The sequence below is a fragment of the Tasmannia lanceolata genome, unplaced genomic scaffold (assembly GCF_043159265.1).
Source record: "Tasmannia lanceolata isolate RefF3 unplaced genomic scaffold, GAP_Taslan_0.1 ptg000037l, whole genome shotgun sequence".
Taxonomy (NCBI): Eukaryota; Viridiplantae; Streptophyta; class Magnoliopsida; order Canellales; family Winteraceae; genus Tasmannia; species Tasmannia lanceolata.
Window position 1 is genome coordinate 7,372,501 of NW_027518714.1, and position 25,493 is coordinate 7,397,993.

Consider the following 25,493-nt stretch of genomic DNA (forward strand, 5'->3'; position numbering starts at 1 on the left):
CAATCTATAGAGGTTTCCATAATATGTTGTTCCTCTTAAATCGGATGGTTAAGATCACCCTATAGATTTTTTATTTAAAAAGCATAAAGGAGAGGGGTAGGATTGAAATTATGTGGCTTTAATGGGTGCCTTTGTTAAAAAGCATAAAGGAGGGGTAGGATTGAAAATATGTGGGTTGAATGAGTGCCTTTGTTAAAAAAAGTCAAAAAAAGTGATGTGTAATTCTCATAGAATTTTGGGAGAAATTCAAATAATTCTCTCCTTTTCTCTTCTGCTATTTATATATAAGCGAGATTTTATACGCTGTGTGCCCGTGAAGTCCAGTATTTCTCCATTAAAAAAAAAAAAAAAAAACTCCTGTATTTTTCAAAAAGTACATTGGGACCCACTTCATAGGATGATCCAATCCATTCATTTGTTGGGCCAACATAAATATACGTTGAAAATCATCTCCATAGGATGATTCCAACCCTCCAATATGTAGAGGGATTATAGAAGCCTCTATAATCGGAATGTTAGGATCATCCTATGGAGATGATTTACAGGCTACAGCCTGTTTACGTTGTGGTCCAATAAATGAACCGTTTGGATCATCCTATGAAATGGGCCCCAATGTACTTTTTGAAAAATACTGGACTTCACGCGTAGACAACATACACAATCTCATGTATGGGCAAATGGTATAGGCACAAGCACAACCATGTTTTGATAGTAGATAGAAAATTAAATTGTCGCATATGCTTTAACCAGCTGTCAGAGGCTGCTGACAATGTTTTGGGAATTGTGACAGCTGGTTAAGGTGAGTTCTGCCTATTATAAAAACATGGTTGTGCTGATATCGTTTCCCTATATATATATATATATATATGTATACATATACTCTATTACTTTTTATTTAAATTGTCCGAGGTAATTTCAGAGTTCCTCAAAGTTGTGCAAAAAAAAAAAAATTGTTTCCTTTTCCGAGACCTTTATAATGTAGCAGAGTTCTTGTACCATAATTTTGTCTGAGCTTACTCTTTCATTTATATCTTTCACATTTGTTCATGGCCAGGTACATTGTTGTAACTTTTTATCACAAGAAAAGATCTTGGTACAGTGGTTTATGTGATGATGAATATACTGCTGAGCGACTCGGACTGTGAGAATTACAGTGTAAGCAGTGACAGTGAGGATCAAGATGACATTGAATCTATGTATGGGGGGAATGCCCAAAGCATTTTTTCAAGTCTTGATGAGAGCATTGGAAAGATTGATGACTTCCTGGCATTTGAAAGAGGGTTTCTACATGGTGACATTGTTTGCTCTGCCATGGACCCATCTGGGCAGATGGGCAGAGTGGTTGATGTGGATATGACTGTAGAAATGGAAACCATTTCTGGTGAAATCATCAAAGATGTAAACAGCAAGAAGCTTCTAAAATTCCGTTCCTTTTCTACAGGGGACGATGTAGTTCACGGGCCATGGGTTGGAAGGGTGGATGAAGTAGTTGATATTGTCACTGTTTTGTTTGATGACGGTGCTAAGTGTGAGATAACAACAGAAGACCCAGAATCATTGTCACCCGTTTGTCCAAACTTGCTTGAAGATGCACAATATCCTTATTATCCTGGCCAGCGTGTGAAGGTTGGGCTTACACATGTTTTCAAATCTCCAAGATGGTTATGTGGGTCATGGAAGGGAAACCAAGATGAGGGTACTGTGTGCAGCGTGGAAGTGGGATCGTTATATGTAAATTGGGTTTTCTCTGTCGTGTCTGGTTCTAATTTTGTTTGGCCAGCTCCTCCTCGTTTGCAGGATCCAAAAAACCTAACCTTGTTGTCATGTTTTTCATATGCTAGTTGGCAGCTCGGCGATTGGTGTATGCTTCCAATTGATGATTATCAGAATCATCAGATGAGCATTAAAGAGCAGGCCCCAGTTAACATTTCTACTCAAGATCTTAATGAAATAGACAATAAATTAGGAAGAAGACCTCTGAGAAGGGATCCTAATTGTGAACAGTTATTTGTTATTGTGAAGGCAAAGACTAAAGTTGATGTCTTATGGCAGGATGGTAGCCGAACAATTGGTTTAGATTCACAGACATTAACTCCAGTAAATAATGTTGATGATCATGACTTTTGGCCCGACCAGTTTGTACTGGAGAAGGGCACATATGACAATGTACATGTTGGTAGTGGCCAACGTTTGGGGATTATAGAAAATGTGGATTCAAAGGAACGGATTGTAAAGGTAAAGTGGATAAGTTCTGAACCAAAGCGAACAGCTGATTCTAAAAGAGGATTTAACGAGGAGACTGTAAGCGCTTATGAACTGATTGATCATCCAGACTACTCCTACTGTCTGGGTGACATCGTGTTCAAATTGTTGCCGCACTGTGAGAATTTGGAAATAAAGTTTCCTGTCTCACTAACTGATGGGGAAAACCAAAGCCATGAAGATCCACAAATTACAAAAATGGACATGGATACCCTTAAACTATGGAGAAATGATTCCCTTGGAAAGAAGCACATCAGTGAAGGTCATGATGGGGATGCTAGAGGTTATTTATCATGTATCGGGAATGTTATTGGCTTTAAGGATGGAGAAGTTGAGGTGAGATGGGCAAGCGGTCTTACATCCAAGGTATGCAAAGTAGTCCTTGTTAATACCTTTTTAAAGCTCTTGATCTAATTTGTGTCATTTAGAAACTGTAATGCAAAAATAATATTAATTTTATCATCAAAGATGAACTTAGATTTTTTGATATGGCAAGTCCTTATACACTTGGCATGGTGGACATGTCTGACATAATGCGTGTTTTATACATGCTCTGCCAGTGACTTTGTGATAGCACACTGATATTTCTTTTACGTGTATTTGTGGACAGTCTTCAATGATGAGTGTGACATCTGATAATCATTCTTTCATAAATTATTTCAGGTTGAACCACATGGAATTGTTGGAATCAATAGAAATGAAGATCCAGCTTCAACTCCGGTACTCCGCGAGGATAATGTGAGTCAAGAATATGAAAAAAATCTTGGCATGAAGTACTCTCTCTCTCTCTCTCTCTCTCTCTCTCTCTCTCTCTCTCTCTCTCTCTCTCACACACACACACACACACACACACACACACACACACTCACACACATGAGCGCTTCTGCATCCATGCGTGTCCCACACAAACAAAAGATTCCAACAAGAGATGTTTTAACATCCTCACATGTACACCTTGCACGGGCACATATACCTACACCTACTAGATAAACTTAGGATGAACAGGGGGAAACTGTTTGTTCAGGATGTGTCAAAGAAGGTCAAAGGAGCTGGGGAAGATTGCAGGAAGGATATGTGGGATGCTAGTGGATATTTCCTTCCTCAAGCCACTATTGGATTTCTTACAAGTGCTGTGACAAGTCTGTTTGGCTCCCTTGGGTCTACTTCGATGAAAACCAGTTCTCTTGACAGCCTCAATAAAGGTCACAATCTTGATGTCAAAACATCAGGTTCAAAAGATACCAGTGAATTTGGGTTCCTCTACTGGGACCCACCAGCAATTGTAGATGATCTACAGATAGTAACGCAGACAAGTTCAAAGCAGCAAGTGGAACAGATTCAGGAGAATGCAGGGATTTCATGTGCAGAAGGAAGTAAACAGGGACAAATCAAGCAGTTTGATACAGTTAATGATTACTCAGATCATCATTTTGTCAATGGAATTGGAAAGGGACTGACGCTATCTCAGGTGAGAAACTAAATTTTCATTATTTCTTTTGCAAGGTTATTGAAATTGCTTTGTCAAATAAGTTAGGGTCATTATCAGTTTTGTTCTTCGCAGGTAAAAAGAGGTTGGTTAAAGAAGGTACAACTAGAATGGAGCATCCTAGAGAAAGATCTGCCAGGTCAGTCCGTTCTTTTCTTTCTACAGAATTTGTATTGATGGCTGAAGCGTGTCTTTAGTTTTCATGAAAATGGTCTAAAGGTGGCTTTCTAGTTTTGGTTGATATGGGACAATCAAGACAGAGGCAAGTCCAAATTGATCACTAGTAATTATGAAAGTTGGGAGATTTGAGTAATGAGTTAGTTTTATTCCCATCTTAAAGGACATAGATCACACTTGACCCTGTGGCAAAGCAAAGGGTCTGGTTTTGGTCCTGGTCATTAAAAGATGATTTCTCCCTTAGTTATAATTGTGGTATCAAAGATTTGTTTTTTTAAGAAGACGATATGTAAGAAATTGTTGTCATCATTTAATCATAGTTATGTTCACTGACTATATCTCTTTAACCTCAGAAGATACTATCTTTGTTAGAGTTTATGAAGAAAGGATTGATTTAATGAGGGCAGCCATAGTTGGGGCACCTGGAACTCCATATCATGATGGCCTCTTCTTCTTTGATATCTTCCTTCCTCCAGACTATCCCAATGAACCGCCTGTAAGTATGTCTTCTGTTTAATGTTCTGCTTGCACGTCACTAGATTAAAATCATAATAGCCCGGATAGTAAGTGTCTCTCAAACAACAATAGTATGGTAATCTGCACCTTCCGCTCAATGGCACCCTTTAGTGTTTGTCGTGATATTTCTCATCATAATCTATTAGAAAGTAAAAATAAATAGGGATAGAGTATGTTTGATTTTTGGCACATGTACTGCTTTCTTTGCTGGGTTCTATTAAGACCTTAAAAACACTGGACATGATTGCATTCATATATGGCTATATGTGCATGAGAATTATCTTACGTCATTCAAGTTTTCTGTATGTAATTTTTTAAAGGCAACATAATTTTATTGATAGAAACAGTCCAAGTATAGTGAAGGGGGCAAGGCATCTCACTAGATACAAATGCCCTGCAAGAGCACGTTAATTGATTTCCTTTCAAAACCCCACTCCTCACTAGTGATAATAAGTCTCTCTCTCTCTCTCTCTCTCTCTCTCTCTCTCTCTCTCTCCTGCAAACCGATCAGCTGCATCATTTGCAGACCACCTCATTTGTGAATATATATATTCTGGCTGTAAAATCTAGCAAAGATCTCAGATTTCTGAAATCTTGAGGTTCCATTGTCCCCGTGCCCTATTTCTAGTCCATGCCATAACATTGGTTAAATCCCCTTCAATGATCAATGGAATGTGCCTACCTTTAACGAACCATTTCAAGCCCCAAGAGAGGGCTCTCGCTTCTACCTCATTAGAGCCACACACCCCGGCTGGCCTGGAAAATGAGAAGAAAGTGTGCCCTGTATTGTTGCAAAAAACTCCACCAATTCTAGCTTGGCCTGGATTTGCTTTTGAACTTCCAGCAAAATTGAACTTGATCCACCCAGCAACACTTAGGGGCCACCTTTATCTTTGCCTCTTTTTCCTAAATGATCGCCCACCAATTCATTAGGATATCCCACATGGAGTATGCCTCTAAGATGAAACTTGTTTCCACCTTTTCCGAGCCATTTCGACTATTATTCCTGGTTATGGGTTTGAGATGTAATGCACATTGTGGCCTTTATTATTAAATCGAAGACTAGGACACGGGTACAACATGGATATGGTACCCAATTCGAAATATATGAGCTTTTTATTTTTGTATTGCTTTGTTGCTGCCAATTATGGGCTTTCAAACAAAAATGCCTACCTTAAAATTGATCCAAATACTAAGAATTGTTACACTAATACATTGATAAAATGGCTATAAAAATGGCATGTGTGGTGTAGAATTTGACTAAAATCCTATGCAGTTGGTGCACTACAATTCTGGCGGGCTACGGTTGAACCCAAACTTGTACGAATCGGGAAGGGTCTGTCTCAGCCTACTCAAGACATGGACAGGCACAGGCACTGAACTATGGAATCCAGAAAGGTCCACCATTCTTCAAGTTCTGCTTTCCCTCCAAGCACTTGTACTCAATGAGAAACCATATTTCAATGAAGCTGGATATGATAAACAGATCGGAAGAGCCGAGGGAGAGAAAAACTCATTGACTTATAACGAGAACACGTTCCTCCTTTCTTGCAAGTCCATGCTATACGTGCTACATAAGCCACCCAAGGTAGGATAGCGTCTTGAACCTTAAGGACTCCTACGTAGTTCTTAGATGTAATGGATTACAAGTTAATTTAATTGTCTTGAAGCCTTTAGGCTAGGACCATGTGGCTTTCTTATCAATACCCACTAATTATTACTGTTTGGTTTCTGAATGATTTGAAGCACTTTGAGGCACTTGTGGAGGAGCATTTTCAATGTCGCTCGCATTCAATTCTCTTAGCTTGCAAGGCGTACATGGACGGTGCTCCTGTGGGCTGTGCTTTTGGAAGTGGAAAGGTTGAAGGTGAAGCCCAAAAGAGCAGCTCTACTGGTTTTAAAATCATGATTGCCAAGCTTATCCCAAAGCTTGTATCAGGTTTTAATGAGAGGGGAATTGATTGCCACCAGTTTCTTGAACAAGCAAGTGGCATTCCAGAAGCAGGTTAGCTATCTACACTTTGTTCTAGACGTAGCTTGCAAAGTCTAAAACATGTCCATAAAATGTCTGCTTCACCAAAAGAGTTGTTTGTGTGTTGATGGTGTTCTTGCTCTATTATGAGGATATAACTGGTTAAGGTGTGATTATGCTTGTTGGGTTATAGTTGTAAACTGAGAACAATATTGCTAAGTATCTACCAGTGATCTCTGTATTTGTGGATGTAGTTTTCTCTTGTTTCTACATTTGTTGACCCACATTTATCTGACAACTTCCTTCATAGTCATGTGGAAGACTATCAGGGGCTTGAGTCCTACAGGATATAGAGACTAAAGGGAAATAATATCTGCATTCCCTTGTTATAATGGCACTCGTTAATCAAACACTTTTCTGATTGGCTGATTATAGCTTGTTGGGAATTATCATAGCCCTGCATTGGCTAATCAGATTAAGAATAGCATTTGGAGTGCGGATGATGGGCTGGACTCATCTGTACTGTTGATTGACTTGATTTTAATTATCTCATGTGAATTACACAGTTGATTTTCTTCGATTTACGCATGTGGGCCTGTGAATGTTCCTATTTTCTCTAATTTTGAGCTGATTGTGGGCCATCCAGGTGCTTGGATAACATGTGTACCCTCCTTGATTCAAAAGATTCTTTGTGGTGAGACCCCCCAGCTTCGAGAGGCATAATGGGAATATTTACAGAGCAGGATGTATTAGAAGTAGATGAATTGGGTCTGCCTGTCACCCTAATCAAGAAGTGTAAAACGAATTTGGTGGTGCCATTATCAAAATATGAGTCCCCTACGCATATAATCCATCGTCGAATAAGCCCACATAAAAAGCTGGAAAATTCTAACTAACTAATGCGGGGGTGTATCTACAAGCCACCGATTTCACGGCTAGGATCACCCGATTGGACACATTTCTGATTCATTGGCAGTCCAAGGTGGAGCTCATTATTATTATGCCTTACTTGCCCACGTAGATAAATGTTGGGGGCAAGAGTAGGTGTGGGCCCAATGGTTTGGCGATCCAAACCATTAATTTGCTGGGCCTACAATGGACGGTTCATAGTATTGTAGATCAACAAGCCCGCGGTGAAAGCTTTGGTGTGGAGAGGGCATTTTTAATTGGGCTGTGATAAATTCACCCCATTCTATGATGAATTCACCCCCTATTTTTCAAAATGGACGGTACAGCCCACACCATAGGATGATCCAAACCGTCCATTTGATAGGCACAATGTAAATAAGTTGAGTCCCTCTTTAGATTGAATGGTTAGAATCATCCTATGGTAATTATTTTTGGGCACAACCTATTTATGTCGTACGTTGTGGCCCATCAAATGGACGGTTTGGATCGTCCTATGGTGTGGGCTGTACAGTCCATTTTGAAAAATAGGGGGTGAATTCATCATAGAAACGGGTGAATTTATCATGCCCTTTTAATTGAACATTTAAGCCCGAAAAGGGGGTACTTTGGGTCATCTCGATATGGGTATTGGGGTCATCCCGAAAAAACACATCGACCATTGGATTATCTTGCCCATTTTTGCGACGATCAATCAGTGTTTAAAAACGCGGATGTGACGCAGAATGCGGCAAAGAAAAATCCTTGTCGACTCGGCGCGGACGCGGCCAAAAACAAAGTTGATAGGTTGACACGGTCTTAACTCGGGAGAGTCAAAGGAGTTTATTGACTCTGTAGGGAAAAAACACGGAATGTGGATGTGGTGCAACGCGGAACGCGGCCAAGGTAAAAAGGAGTCGACTCAGGAGTGTTCCTTGTCGAGTCAAGGAGTTTTTAAACACTGCGACCAGGTGCAACTTTCATTTTGCTAAACATAGAAACATGCCACGAAAATTTTTCGGCTTTCATTTCAATTGGAAAATATCTAGATATTTTCAACCATTCCAAAAAAATATACATAGCTTGAGATTTTCTCCTCTCCTTAATCTAATCTAATCTAATCTAACTACTATATATAAAGACGGAAGCTTGGGTTAAGTTCTTCCACCATTTGCCAAAAATCCCATCTATATCCCAGTTGTATTATGCCTATTCTCTTGAATAATAAGTTATGATATTAACTACTTTCTTTAGGGTAAAATCGTAATCTACATACGAAAAGTACCGACACAGGGTGTCTGTCTATGGCAATTACGAAAAAAATATATCAAGAAAAGGTAAAACATGACAATGACGAAACAACCACTTTATATTACTCATGCGGGACAGTTGGAAAATATTGACGGATTCTAGGCACCTCAAGAGGAACAACAATTATAGAAACCTCTATTGATTGGAGGGCTAGAATCAGCTTATATCGATTGGAGGGCTAGGATAATATTAATAATTATTTAATATTATCCCGAAATTTCAGCTGAAATTACCGAAATTTCGGTCAAAATTCTATACGAGAAAAATAGTCGTTTATTGATTTAGTCGGATTTTCAGGTGAAATCCGCGAAATCCATAAAAATCAATTTAAAAGATACTTTAACTCGGTCAAAATTTCAGTAATTTTGGCCGAAATTTCAGGATAATATTAAATAAGGGATAAAATCCATATTTTTTTGGGATATTCCTTAAATTTCAGAACGGGATTTCGGGGGGAAATGAAATTTTGATCGAAATTTTAAAAATTCGGTTAAATTTCGAGGCAAAACGAAGTTTCGTTAGAAATTTATACCATTTCAGGTTTACCGGATTTGGATTTCTGTCGAAATTTCAAACCATGCTTAAGAGCAAGATTTTAAATTTCAATCGTCTTGGAAATGTGGACGTTTCGGTTTCAGATGAAAATTTCGGTAAAAGGTAAAGTAATACTGTTTTCCCTTTTATATGAATAGATCCTAGGAAGTTGTTCCTTTTAACCAACTCCAATATTAGATTGCCACTTTATTTTGCACTATTTGAACTGATATTTGGGTCACACGTGCATTTTTCCTAGTACGGATATAACTGCTCAAATCATAACATTTTCTTCACTAATAACGGGAGGGAAGAAGTAAAAAGTCCTTGCTAAAATATGAAGTTTTAGAAAAAGAGGAGTGCTAAATTGAAGAGCGCCCTTGCAAAATTGCTAGACTGAGTGCTTTTATGGAGACCGAGAGTAGAACCGGGAGTGGAACCGAACAAATCCCCACATGCAATGGCATGGGAGAGGTGGTTTTGCCATTTCAAAGGATTAAAAGACAAAAATTATAGAATAAGATTGCTAACGTGCAAATAGTCTATTTGTTCGGTTCCACTCTTGGTCTCCAACTAGGTTACCATATCATTATTCTTTCTGAAACTCCACCCATTGATGGGCCATCACAAAAAAAATTGAACCAATCAAACGATCCTAGCCCAGTGGTAAAAACATGGAAGATCAATGATCCCATCATCTTTTATCAAATGGCCCACATCTTTTCGATAAATGGACGGTTTGATCATTGACATGGAATATCCATCCAATGTGAACGATCGCAGTCACGGATGTGCGATTGTACAAAAATTGGATGATCCCGACTGTCCAATTTGAATGTGCAAGCAAATTGATAATGTTAGAAAGTGTAAAGTAAACATGGGGTATTAATTAACCGCCCTCTGTGACCCAAAAGATTTGCCTTTTACCATATTGACTCTATACACGGCAGTTCTGATTTTAACAATCTAGGCAGCCCATCCATATTCTGGCTACTGATATTGACACTACCATATTTTAAGAATTGCACCAACCCACCTTTTTGGTAAGGGAAATGACATATTCTACCTTTTTCTTCACTGGGCCACCCCGCTTGTAAAGTAAAAGGGCAGTCATAATTCATAAATGAGGAAAAGGAGTGTGCGGTCGACCGCACCAAGCTTAGGTGCGGTCGAGGGCGCCAAACTCATGTGCGCCCACTTTGTTAGGATGATCCAAAGCATTCATTTGAAAGGTCTTTACATAGATGGGGTATGTACAAAAAATCAGCTCCATAGGATCATCCTAACCCATCCAAAAGTGGAGGGCAAAATGGACAGACACCGTTTGCCACAAATCTGCCAATTTTTTCCCTCCACTTTTGGAGGGGTTAGGATGATCCAATGGACCTGATTTTTTGCACACACCCTATCTATGATGGGACCTTGCAAATGAATGGTTTTGATCAGCACAAAAAATGTGGGACCCATGTGGTTGGGCCCTCGACCGCACCTAAGCTTAGGTGCGGTCCAAAAACAGAAGAGGGGCTAATATGTCACTTCCCTTTTGGGACAGCTGGTTAAATTAGAAAAGACAAGGTGATTTACTTTAATCGGTGGTGAATATATCATTTCCCCAGTAATAAAACCAAAATGGATCTGGGTTGATCATAACTCATAAGATTGCTAAATTGATGTCGATCCATTCAGCCACATCATAATAACTCCGCAATTTAAGAAAGCAGGGGGTGCGCTTTTCATCTCGACTCCTCCTCCACAAAACCCTCGGAAAGAATCGCGCCTCTATAAAACTAAGGTTACTTCCATTATAAGGACTCTCTCTCTCTCAAAAATCTAGGCGCTTCAATGCTTTTATTCTTTAGGTCATTTTTCTCTATTCTCTTCCCTTCAATTCTTTTCTGCAATTTCCCAAATTTCGTGTAGCAATCGACCGTTAACCTTGATGGACCCACATGCTAAATACGTCAACGGTAACTCCAGGTAAGTGTCTTTCTCCTGCTCCTCCTCTATCTCTGTGTTTTTTTTTTTGGTGGGGGATTTTTGCTTTGTTCTGATGGTTTCCAATACATGTTTCAGAGGGTCGTTCTTGCAGGACCCTGAAGTGATGATCTTGAATCCATCTCCATCTTTAAAGGCATCATTTCACCGGAAGGAACCTGAACTCATGGTTTTCATGCCATCTCCTTCTTTAAACCCATCAATTTCCCGAAAACGGAAGCTCAGTCAGAATAAGGTATTGTATTTAGTGGTTACCCAATGAGCCCTTATGATTATTTTTTTCAGGGTTTTGCTAACAAGTGCCCTAACTGCATTGGAAACTGAATTTTTCAATCATTTTACACATACTTTTAGGGTTTTACACATGTTTTGTTAAAGAAGTAACATGTAAAATTCAGTTTCCAATGCACCTTAACTAGCACATTAAGGAAGAAAATGTGTTTCGTTTGGGAGAATTAGTCCCTCTTACAGAGGCACGAATATAGGCTAAAAAACTTATCCCAATTCATAAAAGTATAGGACTCTACCATCTAACCCAATAACAAGAGGTAAGTACGATCTATAACAGCCAGCAACAAATTTGGCTATTCAAGATATACCTAGTCTCCAACCTCAAAATTTTGTTCAATCCTTTTCTTGTCAGCTAGCACTCTTGTATGGTCCTGCACTTCCCTCAAATTATCTCACAGCAATGCTAAAATCTTACCCCTGTTATGTAGCTCCCTATCCAATTGTTCAACATTTGTGTTGCCTGGTAAATGAGTTAGGAGGATTGGAGGAGGTCGACCATATACATCCTCAAAGGGAGACATTTTAATCGAGGAATGATAAGTGATGTTTTACCACCATTCTGCCCAAGATAACCATTTGGACCATCGCTTTGGTTGAGTCCCACTAAAACAGCGAGGATATGTCTCCAAGCATCTATTTAGCACCTTTTTTTGACCATCCGTTTGAGGATGGAAAGCGGTACTCATCTTCAACTCCGTTCCGTGAAACTTGAAGAATTTTTGCAAAAATTGGCTGACAAATACCGGGACTCTATCGGGCACAAGAGTTTTTGGCATACCATGAAGTTTAGCAACTTTATCTACATAAGCTTGGGCAACCATGACAGCAATATACAGGTGAGATAGTAGTATACACATGAGATTTTGGCAAGCCATCTATGAAATTGAAATCAATAGACACATCAGTCCAAATTTGAGTTGGAATGGATAAGGGCTGCACTAAGCCACTTGTGATGTTGTTTCATCCTTATTTCTCTGAAAATTCTCGCATTCAGCCACCCATCGATGAACATCATTTTTCATTCCCTTCCAATAAAAAACTCCTAGCAATTTTTTTCTTAGTGCAAAAATAACCAGGGTGCCCAGCTTCTGGCGTACTATGATATTCGTTGAACAACTTTTCTTTCAAATAGATGTTGGAGTAAGAACCAATCTCTTCCCGTACCGTAATTGCCCATCCGACCATGTATAATGAACAGTGTCACCCGGCATAGCTTGAATTTCTTTGATTAATTTAGTGACTTCGAAGTATTGCTCCCATTCAACCCTTAGCTCAGCAAGAAGTTCTACCACGGGTTGAGAAGTTATACATAATTGTGCGGCCTCCTGACCTTGCCTAGAGAGAGAAAATCAGCTTCCACGTTTTGCTTTTCTTTTTTGTAAAGGATTTTGAAATCTCAAACTAATATTTCAAATATTGACCGTGAATGGTGAAGATGTTCTACCCAAGTTGGGCTATAAATTAGGATATCATCAAAGAATACTAGAAAATGCCTCCTTAAATAGGGTCGAAACACATTGTTCATCAGACTCTGGAATGTTAAAGGTGCATTTGTCAATCCGTATGGCATCGCCATAAACTCATAATGCTCGTCATGAGTCCGGTCATGAGTCTAGAAAGCTATTTTTCAAATATCAGGTTCATGCACCCTAATTTGGTGATATTCTGAGCGTAGATAAAGCTTGGTGAAGATTACGACCCCATGCAACTCATCCAGAAGTTCGTCTATAACAAGAATAGGATATTTATCCTTGACCGTGGTTTGGTTCAAGGCACGGTAACCAACACATAACCGCCAAGAACCATCTTTTTTCCCGCACCAACAAAACTAGCGAAGCGTATTGACTAATGGTGGCATGGATGATGCCTTCTTCTAACATTGTATAGAGTCGTGACAATATTCTCTATCTCATTTTTTTGGAATGTGAGGGTAGCGGTAAGGTTGAACCTAAACAGGCGAAGCCTCTGCTTTCAACATAATTTTATGGTGCTGTTTTCTTGGCAGTGGCAGACCATTCATTTATTTGAACACGTCAGAGAACTCTACGAGTAATGCCTCAATATCGGTATGTAATCTGTTCAGTTGGTTTGTCTCCATTATTTCATGGCTTGAAGCCGAGCCCCCATAGCACCTTCTTGACTACGTAGATTCTGTTTAACCCTGGACTGTTTCACACGGGGTGGGGAGTCAACTTCACCTGCCAACTCGTGGTTGGATCTTCTCCTACAACATGTGTGCCAGCCCTATAGCCTCATTCAATGCCTTTGGACGGAAGACTTGAACTTCACCTGCCAACTCGTCTTTGAGGCCTCTCAAAAAAGTCCCAACCAAAGCCTTCTCTGTCCATCCCTCAACCACATTGGACACAGCCTCTCAAATTCTTTCTGATAATCCCGAACTGAAGCTGTTTGGCGAAGTTTGCTGAGTGCTGCTGAATCAAAGTCTTTAAATTTTGTAAGGACAAATCTAACGCATAAGGCTAGTTTCAACTCCATATTCTTATGCCACTGGAGGGCTTCTTCTTCCATGTGGAATGAAGATGGAGGGACCTTCATTTCTCCATTAGTTTGATGGAATTGAAAAAATTGCAATGCGTTAAGCCCATCCCGTCCGTTCTTCAGATCCATTGTATTTAGGAAGTCTAACCGAGCAAAATTCTTTTGGACCGATCCGCCCGACTAACCTGATTTGGAACCTTCGTTGCTAGCCAGACTTGAATGTGGAAAATCCCCTTTGCTGCCCGAAGTTTCATCTTCCACAGCTTTCTGACAATGGCTTTCCGTCACCTTTGAAACCATCTCCACCAAGCCTCTCATGTATGCTTTTAATTTTTTTTTTCTTTCTTTCATTTTTGATCTGGTTTGTGTTTTTTTTTGTCATACCAAGATCAAACTTGGCTCTGATAGGCACCTCAAAGGAAAATAAGAGAAGAAAAAGTGATTTGTTTGGGAGAACCAGTCTCTCGTGCGGCTAACATAAATAAGCTAAGAAAACTTATCCCATTTCATGAAAGTTCGTGCTATATACTTTACTACAAGACCTCAACAGCTAGGACTCTGCCATCCAACCTAATAATAACAAGAGATAAGTACGATCAATAATAGCCAGCAACAAATCTGGCTATTTAAGACTCTTTATCTAAAGTAAATTCGAGCAAGAAGGCTGGTTATTCAGGACTTTTACTAGAATAGCAAACCTCCAACAGTAGCCAAACAGCTGGAACTTAACATATTCGGTATCTGATGACACTTGCAGGACCCGGAAGTCATGGTCTTCATGCCATCTCCCTCTTCAAAGGCATCAGTTCACCCGGCGCGGAAGCAAAATCAGAATAAGGTATTGTTCTTGCTGGCTACCGATCGAGCCCTTATGATTATTTGTTTTATTCAATATATGATGACACCCGGATTATTCACCCTTTTATTGATTCCCCCCAGTTCTTGACCAAACCGGTTCATTAATGATCACCACGCACTGCTATTTTTTGTCTCTTGGTATATATTGCATTTCTCGTGGAAGTAGTAGTAAGAAGCACACAGTTTGTTTGACTAGTTTCAAAATTCTAGGCAGGACTCCGTTTGAAAGAATTTGAGAAACTCAGATAGATTTTACTCGACCCAAACTTAATTCGAGTTCAAGTCAAATCTTAAGCTTTCAAACATTGAATTCGATATATAAGAACTGGATCTTCCATTTGTTCTTCCCTACTGTAGGTTTGAATAGTCTCGATGTTATGCACCTTGGAAATTAGTCCATGGCCTCAACCAATGAGCTTTCTGAATTCTTGGTAAGAGCATATCGTAGGGGACATTTGTTTATGATGGGTAGTTGGGGTGCTAATTACTTTTTTGATAGGTTCTTGCCTTTGTTTATATTAGCATTTAGTAAACTGACGTGTGATAGACTGCTTACAAGAGATGGTTTTCTTGGTCTCGGAGGTGATGGGGTGTATGCATCATTGAGAAGAAGGCGTAAATTGAATTCATTCAAATGCATTGATCAATTATCTTTTGTTTCTGCTCCAAGGCAATATTTCAAGTGTGAGTTGCTTAGAGCCCTCTGGAAAATTATTGGACAATCTATCTTAAGATATATAATTGAAGAGGGTTAAAAAACCACTATAGGGTTGATTTTCCTTGCAAGACAGCTTAATTTGGCTTGCCTCTATGACTCATATTCTCACTAGAGATAAGTTTGCAAGGAATAAGGTCCTATTGTCCTCTCTCAGAAGGGTTGATGGGTGATTAGTTGGAGGCTTCCAAGTGTCACATGGCTTCAATTTTTCCTCGGCAAGCTCATGCGGCACCCTAACTTACCATATGCTGCCAGCTTGGCACCCTAACTTACCATATGCTACCAGCTTGCTCCAGTGTAAGACCCTACATGCTTGAGTCTTGACACCTCGTCATTTCGTGCATGCTCATGAATTACAAGCCACTAGAGCCCACCTATGCTACTAACTTGCCCTTGTCATTCATAGCCTTTGAGCCCACATCTTGTGACCCTCTTGCATCGCATGTAATCCAACTGGAGGCAAGGCTAGGCCTAGACACGCTTTGCTCCGCCAACTCTTCTGACTCAGGCGCTCAAGGTAAATTCAATCCCAAATTCACTTAAAAAGGCCAAATTCATTTGATTTTTTATAAGCACACTAATCCTCCACTTAAATCTCCTAAACCCCTTTCTCGTATCGTATTGGCTACCCCTATGACCCACCACTTAAAACCCTTAAAACTCTTAAATGCACCTCCTCTTTTATCCTACTTACCAACACCATGGTCCACCACTCAAAGCCAACCACCTCTGTCTATATAAGCTTCATAAAACCCTCTTAACTATAGAATTGATGTTTGACAATATAGAGCACCCCCAGGTGCGTAAGGTTCATATCCTCCCCCTCTTGCCCTCCACTATTTTGTCTTCTTTCTCCTTCCTCTCTTCCCTCCCCTTTTCTTCTTTCTTTTCCTTCTCTTCTTCTTCCTCCTCTCACCCTCACAGCTAGGGTTATAGCCGCCCAATCTCTCCTCCCGTTCTTCCTTCTCTTCGTTCCTCTCTTCCCTCTCCTCTTCCTCTTTCTTTTCCTAATCTTCTTCTTCTCCTTCCTCATCCTCTCACCCTCATGTCTAATGTTATAGCCACCACATCTCTCCCCTTGATCTTCCTTTCTATTTGTCTCTCTTCTTTCTTTCACCCTCTCGACTGATTTGTAAGCCGCCTCATTTCTCCCTTCCCTTATTTGGATCTTACTTTCTACTCTCTTTCCATCTTTCTTTTCCTTGTCTGAGATCAGCCCTTCTTTCCCTCATTCTAGCTTTCTCTCATTCACCTCTTGGCTATTACTTGCAGCGGACAATCAAGCAATGAAACCGGCATGCCACTCCTACATACAGATCAATTCTATTCATTTTTTGCAGCATACTCCTAAAAAGGGAAAATCACAGAACAATGAATGTTTATAAAAAATACCATTAAAATCTGTTCCCACAACCCAAGATACATGTTAATATACATTCTACATTTAGAATGAAATAAATGAATTTAAATTTATCCTAGTGGGACAACATATGCAATGCACGGGCTGGAAATCCAAAAGTTTGATAAATGCATGGATAACAGAAAAAAGAGATAAATCATAAAGAAATAAAAAATAACAAAACTATAAAAAGAAATTATGCAAAATAATTTGAATGCCCATGAAAAAATGCTAGGGGCGATTAAAAATTGCCTAAAACCAGTGTAAAATAGGTGATAAAGAACAATCGACTGTAAATAATACACACCCGAAATGCCTTAGAAAACCCACTAACCCAGAGACAAACTTATAACAATCCAAAAACCCACATTCCCATTAGGGATTGAGATTTGTTCACCATTCTAAAATACGTGTTAAGAGTATGATTGCCTGATTGGGATTGGCTTGCATTAAAGGCAGTAAGTGCAGGGTAAGAGCCAAGGACAAAGAATGAGGGTAGAAGCCTTTGCTTGAAGAAACAACACCCCCCTTCTCTCCCTCTCCCCCTTGTAAAGAAAAAAAAAGAAAAACGAGAACATGCCCTCACCCAGTTAACGAATGGAATACAGAAAGTTCTAGAGTATGCGTGCAACAAAGAGCTCTGCGTAGTATTGACAAGATCATTGACCATATAGTTCCGAGCTCGGGAATGAGAGTGATTGTGGGTGAACTCGCAATCGTAGGTCAAGAGATAAAGAGGGTGGTAGGGTCTGAAGTGGGGAGGGAGTTGAGCAAGAGAAACACCGGATAAGTATCGAATTTGGAAATAGAATTTGGTTGGTTTAAGGGGGAAATAGGATTAAGCATTTCTTTTGTAGAACTCTTACCCTTAGATTTCTGTGAAAATCAGAGCATCCAAACAGTGTAAAATTAAATTTGAAGAAATCTATTATCTTCACAGAAGTTTTACCTGCATCCAAGGTCCAAACATCCCTAGAGTTTTGAACAATGCCTATTTTTTAGTACATATTAAATTAGAGCATTTTATTTGATATTGCTAAAAATGTTAAGAAAAAAGAAAATGAAAAACCAGTTGACAAATATGGATTACACACAATTTAATGAGCTCTAGTGTTGCAGACCTAATAGGCAATAGTGTGAGCTTTATGCAATATCCTAGATGTTCTTGCAAATTTGTTCCAAAGTTGACTTCACATTCACATTGATGTTTTCAGTTGTTGAGACTCTGATCTATTTGGCCTGCCAACATTGGCTAGTGATTAGTTTTATTCAACATTGGCAAGTGATTTTTCTTGATTTATTCCGAGTTTTTAGCATCCCTTTTCTTTTTCTTTTTCTTATGGCCAGCAACATTTGATTACGATGGCCCCTTCATTTCTTGCATTACCTATCATTAGAACATAACGGATGAATGCTAGTGTCATTGTTGATTTGACATGCATACTTTTAATTTTATTCTTTTCGCTTAATGCAAACTATCTGTTTCTCTCCTGAATTGATCTCCAATCTTTATCGTACTGAGCTATATGTCAGTGTGAATATTTTGATACTTGATGGTAGCATCTTAGAAAGTGCTAGCAACATTCCTGATCATTTATGTCATATTTACCGTACATTTTAGGTTGTTCCCCATGACATAATTGAAATTGATGAAGATGAAGATCCTGCTGACGTTGTGATCATTGGGGAGAAACATGCAAGCGGTAGCAAGAGTAAATCAACTATGGGATATAATAAGAATTGGCAAAAGCAAATAAAGGTATGACCGGCAATGACATGCTTACTGATGATTTTCCTTGCTCACAACTTATTTTCATTTGCAGGGTTTAATTCTATAACTATATTGGTTTTCCTAGGATGCTTTGGCCAAGGATCTTATGGATTCAAAAGCAGCAAAAGCCGATCCTGGGTTAGCAGCTGGTACGTCTCTGAATCTTCTCAAAAGTTTCGGGCCCGGCTCAGAGGATTTAAGCTATTTTGAGAAATACTATGATGATTATTCCGATTTGGCGGGCATGGTTAATAATTATGAGTTTAGTTTGGATGCTCAATTTGCTGCTGTGGACCTGCCTCCATGGGTGGAGGCTCCTATCCCTTGGCTGGAGAAGCCTTCAAATCAGAAGCCAAGTACACGAACTTCAGGTGCAAGCAGTTCAACAGTACCAATGCAGCCAAGTTCAAGCAAGCCATGTTCAAGCAATCAGAAAGAAGAGAATGAAGATGAACATCTAAAAAAATTCCAACAGTTTAAGCGATTTGATACGGTTTGCGATTATTCGGATCATTACTATACCAAAACACATCAGTCCAGCAGCAGAAATAACTTCCAAGGAGGTTCTCTCATAAAAAAGGTGACTTAGTTTTAAAATGAATTTCATGCATTTCCCTTTCTTTATTTTCAGTTAGACTAAGTACTTGTCCTAATATGTCTTTTGTAACAGTCATCAATCGCGTGGAGCTCAGGAGCCGGATCCACACACGTATTCCCAACACCTAACCCGTTCGGCAACAATTTGTACTCTACTCTCCCGTCGTCACTCCTTCCTCCACTCCAACCGCTGTTCTCTCCTCCAGTCCCACCTCCAGTCTCACCTCCAGTCCCACCTCCTGTCTTTCATTCTAAACAATGGACAAAGAAAATTCAGCAAGAGTGGAAGATCCTGGAGAAAGATTTGCCAGGTGATTATCTATCTTGTATTATTTAACTTGCTGCAAAACTTTACGAACTTGGGAATTATTACCTTAATCTTTCCCATTGGTTCCAACATAGACTCTCCAAGTGTATTTTCTAACTTCCAGTAGCAGCCATCTCGACTTTCCAAATGTTCTCTTTGCTTGAAAATTTGTTATTATTCTCACGCTGTTGATATCTGTTAATGAAAGGACATAACTTATAATCAAGCTTGACGAGTCTTTCTATTTCTTTCCACTTTGATAGAGGCGATATTTGTTAGAGTTTATGAAGAAAGGATGGATCTTCTGAGGGCTGTCATTGTTGGAGCAGCTGGAACTCCCTACCATGATGGTCTCTTCTTCTTTGACATTTCCTTTCCTTCCAACTACCCTAGCAAACCACCGGTATGTGATTGATGGTACAGCATAATTTATGTATTACAGAGTTCTCTATCGCATGATAAATGGAACGATTTGAGAATTGCTACTAAAATGTCATGCAGCTGGTATACTACCACTCTGGTGGCCTTCGTTTGAATCCAAACTTGTATGCATGTGGGAAGGTCTGTCTTAGTCTTTTGAATACTTGGCATGGAAGCGTAAATGAGACTTGGACCCCAACGAAATCGACAATGCTACAGGTCCTGGTTTCCATCCAAGCCCTAGTGCTGAATGCAAAACCCTATTTTAATGAGCCAGGATATGCAAGTACAGTGGGCACACTTACGGGGGAGAAGAGATCCCTGGTGTACAATGAGGATACATTTCTGCTATCCTGCAAGACTATGCTATACACACTACAGAGACCACCAAAGGTAAAATTGCAGCCCTATCAATATTTTGTAGCATTTTTTTCTGCGAATATGATGCCTTTTGAGCTTCAACATCGTGTGATGCCCCATGTACCCATGGTTATAAATTTCCACTGAAACCGATACAAAATGATTGAAATGTTTCCGTTTCCATCCCCACCGAAGTCGAGACTGAAATGACCGACATGCATAAATCAAAATGCAAGTGTAATAGCGGTATACTATATTGGTTTTTTTTAAGTGACGGTATACTATATATTACGTAATTTCATTTATATGAATTACATGGAAAATGTAGTGCATGTAATCATGTATTTATATACGTTAGATGTGAAATTTGGTATGTACTAAATTATCAGACTTGTCGTGCATGTCACTAGGTGTTCAATATATATATATATATATATATATATATATATTTTAAAGTAAGGTGTTCAATATTTTTAAACCATTATGGATAATTGTCTTGCTTACGTGATGGTTTCTAAGTGGGTATTTATATTTATTCTAGCATTGTACGAAGTTTTATCTTTAAATTCTATCATTAGCATATGTTTCCAACTGTTTCCTTGGTTTTTCAGGATTTCCACTAAAATTTCCAACTGAAATATAAACGTTTCTATTTCCGTGGGGACCGAAATCTAAAGTGAAACCAAAATTTAAAACCTTACACCTACATGAATTTCTTGATCACACAAGGCATTTGCAATTGAATTTTTTGCAGCATTTTGAGGACTTTGTTAAGGGACATTTCCGGCAACGTGCACAAGCTATTCTAGAGGCTTGTAATGCATATAAAGGTGGTGCTCAGGTTGGCTGTCTTGTCGGTGGTGGAGCTCAGGGTGGCACGAGTTGCTCCCCGAAATTTAAGAAATCGTTGGGCGAGCTCCTCCCAAAGCTCGTTGAGGCGTTTGCCAAAAATGGTGCTGGTTGTGGAAGTTTCTCAAACAGGAAGTGGTAAGCTGATGCCCAAATTTTGTTAAAGCTGGGTGCTCAAAATTTTGAAACATGAAGCTAAGGTGGAGATTTACTTAAGTTTTCTATTTAGGGCATGTTTGGCAACCATGAAAAGTTATTCCATGGAAAATTTGTTGCCCCAATTGTTAAAGAGGAGCTGACGAGGGACGGGGGAGAAACTTAAGAGGGGGCAGGAGCGGATATAGTATGAGAAATCCCTAAAAACAGTAAAAATAAAATAAAATCACACTACAATCTGGGTTTTACCCCTATTTTTCAGGGCTTTTCATGTTCTCCTCACTACCTCACTCCCACACTATCATCTCTCTCCCTCTGTGCCCATCTCTCACAACTAGAGTCTAGCCCCGCTATTTTTCTTTGGAATAATTTTTCATGATTGCCAGGCATGCCCTTAATGCTTGCATTTATCTTTCCCCTAATGTTGATTACATTTGACAAAGTTAAAATATATGGTTATTTACTCATAGCTTTATCATATGTATGTTGTAAATAGGATGTGTACACGGGATGGACATTGCCATGATTTTATAACTGTACATTCTGCTGTAGGTGCTATGCAAGTGTTTATATTGGTTTAAGCAGTTTATTTGAATCACCTCTTATTTTACGAGACATTGACTAATTTGAATTTGTATTAAGGCCCTGTTTGCTTTAGATTATGACAACCGATTGTGGAATCCCCAACCAATTATTGGACCGAAAATTGTGGTTTTTGGCTGCCACGCCCGCAAAATACTCTGGTTACATGTCGAATTTTGAAGTACAAGGTAATTACTTGGCTTGTCTCCTTGTTCGCCCAAGTAGCATACCAGCAAACTAATAGCAAAATTCTTCCCCCTTTGTTATTCACACCCGCTGCCACTACTCTACGAGGTTGACAACCAAACACTAACTACTATTATTTAGATGTTTAGATGATGGAACCTTGGATTGGTGTTGGACAATTTATTGGTGTCTAGATGATGGAAGCTTGGATTGGATACCAGTCCTAAACTGATATGATGTGCAACTGGGAAATTGCTATTTGGATCTCATATTTTCGAGATGTCATTTAAAATGGCTGTGCAGAGTACAAAAATAAACAAGTTCTTAATGCACTTTCTCAGCCTCGAAAGGAATTTTTGGAGGAGTAGAAAAGAAATAAAAATGGATAACTACTACTAAGTACCAATGACTTTGTGCAAGCATCTTGTAAAGGAGAGGAAATGTAAAGAAGAATGTGCCTTAGAATAGTTCTAAGAAACAATTTTACATAAGAGCTTCATTCCATGAGAAAAGTATCCGTCCAAACTTCAACATGGTGGGATAATTCATCCTCTACACACCAAGAGGAAGAGAAATTGTAGTGAGGATTGATGAAAGGGAATGATAAAAAGGATTATCTGTCATTGAACATCCATGAGACTTGTATGAATGTTGAATGAAAGGAAAGCAACATAGAAACTCTTCTCAGATTGAAAAATTATTATAGCTTATGCACTCATATTTCCTATTTTTTAGTGGAGTTTGGCAGTGATTTGCAATGAATTATCTGAAAGGAGTGGAGTCGCTCCAAGTGATTCTCTTCCACTAGTTTTACCTATTCTAACAGATAAATTGAGAAGGATTGAAGAACAAGCCTTAAATCGGTAGGGATCAGGGTCATCCTAGGTTGCTCGTTGGAGTCTCTAAGATCAACGGTTTTGATTGATTACACATGAGGGCTAGGCTGCATAGCCTGTTATGTTCTTGTGTGTTATAAGTAAATAGGCTATTGATATTGGCACTAACTACATGTTTCGATAATTCCCCCAACTCATCTTGTCAGATGTCAAAGATTATTACAGTTCCCAAAAAGCTCTCAGAAGCCATTTAACAAAGAAAAGACAGGCTGAGTTCGTGCAATTATTAAAACATGGTAGTGCCAGTAGTATCGGTAGCCTACAAAATACGTATATTTTTACCCATCTAGGCATTTCCCCATTTTTTTAAACAGTGTTTGGCCGACTCTATATCTGTTCACCTGAGGTTATTTTGATGAGTTTATCGACAAGCTCTCAGAAGCATTGCTGAGTTTACTGAAGAAGAAAAGATAGTATATACCACCCCAAATGTGAAAGCTACTTTACCATTATGGTTTCTTAAAACTCCCCCTTCACTCGACGTGCCAGGGTTTCCTTTAGATGCTCCATCGAAATTAAACTTAGAGAACCTTTGGTTTGTTCCTTGGCTTTGGAAGGATCTTTATATTGCTAAAGGCCCAAGTTTCCCATTTAGAGCAGTCGGATGTAAGAGAGGACTTAGCTAGTGAGTTAACCCAAGTCATGACATCTTTGATGATAATATTAATAGGTCTGCTCAAGCCTTTCATCCGTCTTCTGCACCTCTCTCCATATCTCCCAACATCTGAGGGACGGAATGCTCTTGGTAGCAAGGCCAAACATAGATGTTTTCTTCCTCTTAGCTAATTTGTACCATTGAAGAATCTGGCAGTTATAGGCTGATTTTGCATAAGGGGCTTTCAAAAAGCATAGCAAAGTACACCCCCCCCCCCCCCCCCCATGGTTCTAGCCAGGTCACTTCCAACAAAAAGATGGGAGTTATGACCAAGGTCCGAAATCTGAAATTTCGGATTTCGGTCAAGACCGAAACCGAAACGTCCGAAATTGGCGAAATGCACCAAATTTCGGCTGAAATTTCACCGAAATTTCAGGTAAAATATTAATATTTTAATCCTTTACCAAATTTCAGCCGAAATTACTGAATCTTAGGCCAAAATTTCAGTTTCAGTTTCAGTGAGGACCGGAATTAACCCCGAAACTGAAATTTAAAACCTTAGTTATGACCACTCTAATCGAGCATTTGACCGCGCCGCACTGAGTCTCCTAGGATTTGCTTTGGCCACATTTTGTCCCACGCCTACATTTAGCTGTGGCAATAGGGGTGTGATTTGGTAATACGCAAATTTGGCCACTATTCGTAGATAAAATAATTTCTTTCACCTTTGATATGGAAATTATTTGGGATGGAAGAACCAAATAATTCTCATTGGTGGAACAAAATATCTCTAATTTCCCCCCTCGAATAGATTGTTCTTTTTGATTTCCAAATGAATGTTGTTGTCTTGCCTTGGATGTAAGAGCTTTTGAAAACATAACAATGAATAGGAAACCTAATCCATATTGCGGCTGCTTTCATGTTTCACTACTAGATTGGCATTTTGCGGACAGCTGTTGAATGTTAGAACAGCCACACAGGCTCACTTTTCAGCATATTTTGTCTTATTCATTTAATCCCTCTAAAGCAAGGTTTTAAATTTCGGATTCGGACGAAATCTATCGAAATCAAATTAAGTAATATTTTAGCCCGTAAAGAATTTTGGCGAAATCCCTGAAGTTTCGGGATGTTATTAAATAATGAATAAATACTAGATTTTTTGGAGATATTCCTTAAATTTCAGCTCGAAATTTTGTTCACTGAAATTTTGAAATTTCGGCCGAAATTTTGTAATGTTTCGACTTTATCCAATTTCGGTTTCGGTCTTGAACAACTCAACTCAACTCAACAAAGCCTTTATCCCAAACTAGTTGGGGTCGGCTAAATGAATCATTTAGAAAAAAATTCATGAAGAAGGTCAAAGGAATTTATCCGGCTCTAATTTTCTATAGGATTCATTTCATAGAAGAGTGACAAAGTTTATGGCCGGCTGCCAACCAGACGCCAACCCTCATCCTTTATCCTGGCTTGGGACAGGCTGTAAAAAACACAGGCAGAGTCGGTTGACTGCTCTCACATGCAAGAGTCAGGCGCGGAATGCCTTTGTTCTATGGTCCCTACCAAATCCCTTTTGGGAATTGTAATAACCTTTGACAGTTGGTTAAATCATAAAAGACAAGGTGACTTGGTTTCCCATACAACCAAAATGGATCTGGGGTTAGAGGTTACTGGTTCGGTTCCACTCTTGGGTCCCCAACTCGGTTAGGGGCTGTGCCAATCCATTCAAACCTCATCATAATAACTCTGCAATTTGAGTAAGGGCGAATATAAATTCACACCCCCTATAGGATAATTCGCACCACTTGAAAGAAGGGATTGTGGCAGAGTTTAACGTTTTTTTCACGCTAAAGAGGTGCGAATTTATCATCGCC

General features: G+C 39.3%; 2 protein-coding genes across 6 annotated transcripts in view; both read left to right on the top strand.

The window, feature by feature from the left end:
* Window positions 1-6,662, top strand: part of LOC143862505 (putative ubiquitin-conjugating enzyme E2 24) — an 11,293-nt gene extending 4,631 nt beyond the window's left edge. For 2 of the 5 annotated variants that reach the window (XM_077373561.1, XM_077373562.1), the window contains exons 3-9: window positions 1,055-2,628; window positions 2,926-3,000; window positions 3,287-3,730; window positions 3,809-3,887; window positions 4,279-4,421; window positions 5,718-6,029; window positions 6,188-6,662. In XM_077373561.1, the coding sequence (XP_077229676.1) occupies window positions 1,111-2,628; window positions 2,926-3,000; window positions 3,287-3,730; window positions 3,809-3,887; window positions 4,279-4,421; window positions 5,718-6,029; window positions 6,188-6,451 (2,835 nt within the window). In that variant the 5' untranslated portion in view covers window positions 1,055-1,110 and the 3' untranslated portion in view covers window positions 6,452-6,662. The remainder of the gene's footprint in view (window positions 1-1,054; window positions 2,629-2,925; window positions 3,001-3,286; window positions 3,731-3,808; window positions 3,888-4,278; window positions 4,422-5,717; window positions 6,030-6,187) is intronic. The other 3 variants (XM_077373563.1, XM_077373564.1, XM_077373565.1) reach the window with 3 other exon arrangements.
* Window positions 6,663-10,859: 4,197 nt separating this feature from the next.
* Window positions 10,860-21,973, top strand: LOC143862509 (uncharacterized). Its single transcript, XM_077373571.1, has 9 exons — window positions 10,860-11,120; window positions 11,217-11,373; window positions 14,686-14,766; window positions 18,525-18,662; window positions 18,760-19,254; window positions 19,345-19,582; window positions 19,842-19,981; window positions 20,080-20,391; window positions 21,113-21,973. Exons 1-9 carry the CDS (start codon window positions 11,083-11,085, stop codon window positions 21,347-21,349), a joined length of 1,836 nt encoding a protein of 611 aa, XP_077229686.1. The 5' UTR covers window positions 10,860-11,082; the 3' UTR covers window positions 21,350-21,973.
* The last annotated feature ends 3,520 nt before the right edge of the window (window positions 21,974-25,493 follow it).